Below are 3022 nucleotides of genomic sequence, written 5' to 3' on the forward strand. Positions count from 1 at the left end.
TTCCTTATCTGATCACTGATTTTCTTCTGAAATACAATGTAGATGCATACTCAATTTGTTCAAATTTAAAGAAAGAGATCCTTTGGGATTCCATCACTTGATCAAATAAGTAAAATTATAGAAGTTGAGGTCGAAAGGCGACGTAGTGGGGAGGAGTTTCACCACTCATTGAATGACAACTTGGTTTGGCTCGGCTCAGCTCAACTCAACTCATTTCATTTGCAAACAAATTATACACTATTAGATTCAGAGCTACAAATCTACAATCATATTTAGTAGGGAGTGTCAAAAAGGAGTGTGACATACGATTCATTTCTTGTTAATTGCAAGTTAAAATTGGAGTAAAATTGATATAAATATTAAAATAGAGTGAAATTATAATATAATTTGAGTATTTTAATACATTATATTAGATAAGTTCCAAGTACTCTTTATTATTATTTTATTTTTTGACCCACAAATATCCTTATATTCAAAATGGATATTTCTATTTTTATTTATTTACGAATATTCTCATATCTAAATAAAACCAGACTAATCTCATCTCAAAATTTATGACTTTGCTCTCTACATAAAAAGATTATTCGTTAAATTCAAAAGTATCTTACTATTTGAATCCACTTCCGATTTTCTTTTTGATTAAATATTTAAATAAAAAAGTCATGGGTTCAAATCTCGTCTCCAACATTTTTTTGTGAGAAAAATTAGAGTTGTTCCTGTTAACTAGTACTTAATTAATTAAGTAATTAATTATTAATTTTCTTTTGGGAGGGAGGAATAAAAATATTGAAGAGGATGTTTTTTGCCAATTCAATTACAAATCAGTTGCTTTATTTGGAGCTCTAGGAACAAGAGTAAGCTGATAATTTCCGCGTACATGCTTAGACCAGTCCCACTTTGTATTTTAATAAATGAATGAAATATGCTTTCACAACGTAAAAGAAAAATAATATAGAAAAGTTAAGTCAACAGCTCAGAGAAAAAGTCAAGTCAAGTCTATCTTCCTTAATAAGCCAACAGAGTTATTGACTCTCAGTTCATCAGCTGATACAAGTCATGCTTTCATTAGCTGCTGGGAAGAATCTTATTACATTGTATTAATTTCTTCCTTTTCAAGGAAATGGCAATAATCTGAAGATCTCAAATTATATGTATAATAATTTGTTGAGCTTCTAATTCCAATCACCAAAAAACCACAGTCCCTGTAATCACATAGGGATATGGAACACCAAGCTATTACTATTGATGAACATGTTGAGGAAGGAGAGAATTTGAGTAACTTGAAAAGGAAAGGGAAATCCTTAACAAGTGATGCAAGTTCAAGCCTAACTAATGAAGAGGAGCAAAATCAGCAAGTCCAAGAAATTCAAGCATTGTCAAACCTAAATCAAGAACATGACTATCAAATTCCTGCACCACCTGAAATTCAAATCCAAAGCCAAGAGGAACTTGAACTAGAAGAATCAGCTTTAAAGAATTCTTTATTTCTTATGGAGCGTCGTCTTCGGGAAAGGCGTCAACTAGTGAAACAAGGAAATGGTATGACTTCATCTATCTTCAGGCTTCCTTCGAGTCTTGTTGAAATCAATCCACATGCTTCAAAGCCTGAGCTTGTATCAATAGGACCTTATCATAGAGGTAAAGATCATTTACTTGAGTTCGAAGAGCATAAATGGCACTTCCTTGAAAAGTTCCTTTCTCGATCGAGTCTTTTCGGAAAGGGCTTACGCCACTATTTTAGCAGATTAAAGAAAGAGGAAGGGAATGTCAGAGACTGCTACTCAGAAATTATTCCAATGTCAAGTCATGACTTCATTGAAATGATATTGCTTGATGGTTGCTTCATTCTTGAACTTTTACGCCATCTCAACCATGGCGTAGACACAATCGAGGAAGATGATCCAATCTTCACAAGACCCTGGTTGATCCCAGTTCTCGTCAGGGATCTCCTGAAGCTTGAGAATCAGCTTCCTTATTTTGTTCTAGACTTGCTATATCAATTATCTGGTAGTGGTAGTGACTTAAAAGAAGAAATACGTCCCTTACCTATTCTTGCCTTGAGAGCCTTTGATCTAGCCTTTCCAAGACCCATGGAAAATTTCAACAGATTCTTGCTCTACAAAGGTGAGCATTTACTTCACCTACTTTATTCAAGTCTTGTTACTTCAAACTCGGTAACCCATTGTACTGATTTTGAGGAATATTTCCCATCAGATCAGTCAATACAATGTGTCACACAACTTAGACAATCAGGAATAAAGTTTAAGTCCAGAAAAGGAGGAGACAGTTTCTTGGATATAAATTTCCAAAATAGAGTGCTACAAATTCCATCTATTACCATCAATGACTTCACAAGTACACTTCTCATAAACTGTGTAGCTTTAGAAAAATGCCAAGATAAGAGATTGAATTACTTCACAGATTATGTATCTTTCATGAGTTGTCTCATCAGCAAACCAAGAGATGTAGCATTCCTTTGCTACGACGGAATCATCAATAGGTTTTCAAAAGATGACAAATACGTTGCTGATCTTTTCACTAATCTTGGACAGAATGCTGATTTCAATGTTAGAGATTGTTATCTTTCTAAGCAATTCAAAGAAGTTGAGTCTTACTACAGCAGCAATTGGGCAACTGTGAGACGAACTTACTTTAGCAGTCCATGGTCATTTATCTCATTGTCCTCTGCCATCATCCTCCTAGTTCTTACAATGATTCAGAGTGTAATGTCTGTCTTAAGTTACAAGTGGTCGTTAGTATAAGATAATCTTAGGTATGCTGCAAGGTCTCGTTTAGAATTAATGTTGTAATCGATTATCTGTTGAAAAACCACCTCCCAGCCCCCAGGGATGGTATTGTTTTCAAGTTATCATTTTCTTGCCTAGCAAAGTTCCTGACAATTGTTCTACTGTAATATCTCCTACACTTTTATTCTTTGTTATCATAACATTGCTAATTTTAAGGTGGATTATAATGGCATGTGAAGGAAGCTGATGTCAGAGGGACCAATAAGTGAACTCAG

The 3022-nt window shown here is 34.3% G+C and overlaps 1 protein-coding gene across 1 annotated transcript; it reads left to right on the forward strand.

Moving 5' to 3' along the window:
- The first annotated feature begins 978 nt into the window (after positions 1–978).
- LOC105637107 (UPF0481 protein At3g47200) lies at positions 979–3022 on the forward strand. Its single transcript, XM_089720180.1, has 2 exons — positions 979–2124; positions 2987–3022. The coding sequence occupies exons 1-2, from the start codon at positions 1221–1223 to the stop codon at positions 2992–2994; spliced, it is 912 nt and encodes a 303-aa protein (XP_089576306.1). The 5' UTR covers positions 979–1220; the 3' UTR covers positions 2995–3022.

The sequence above is a fragment of the Jatropha curcas genome, chromosome 1, assembly GCF_041381405.1.
Source record: "Jatropha curcas cultivar XTBG-Jc1 chromosome 1, XTBG_Jcur_1.0, whole genome shotgun sequence".
NCBI lineage: Eukaryota > Viridiplantae > Streptophyta > Magnoliopsida > Malpighiales > Euphorbiaceae > Jatropha > Jatropha curcas.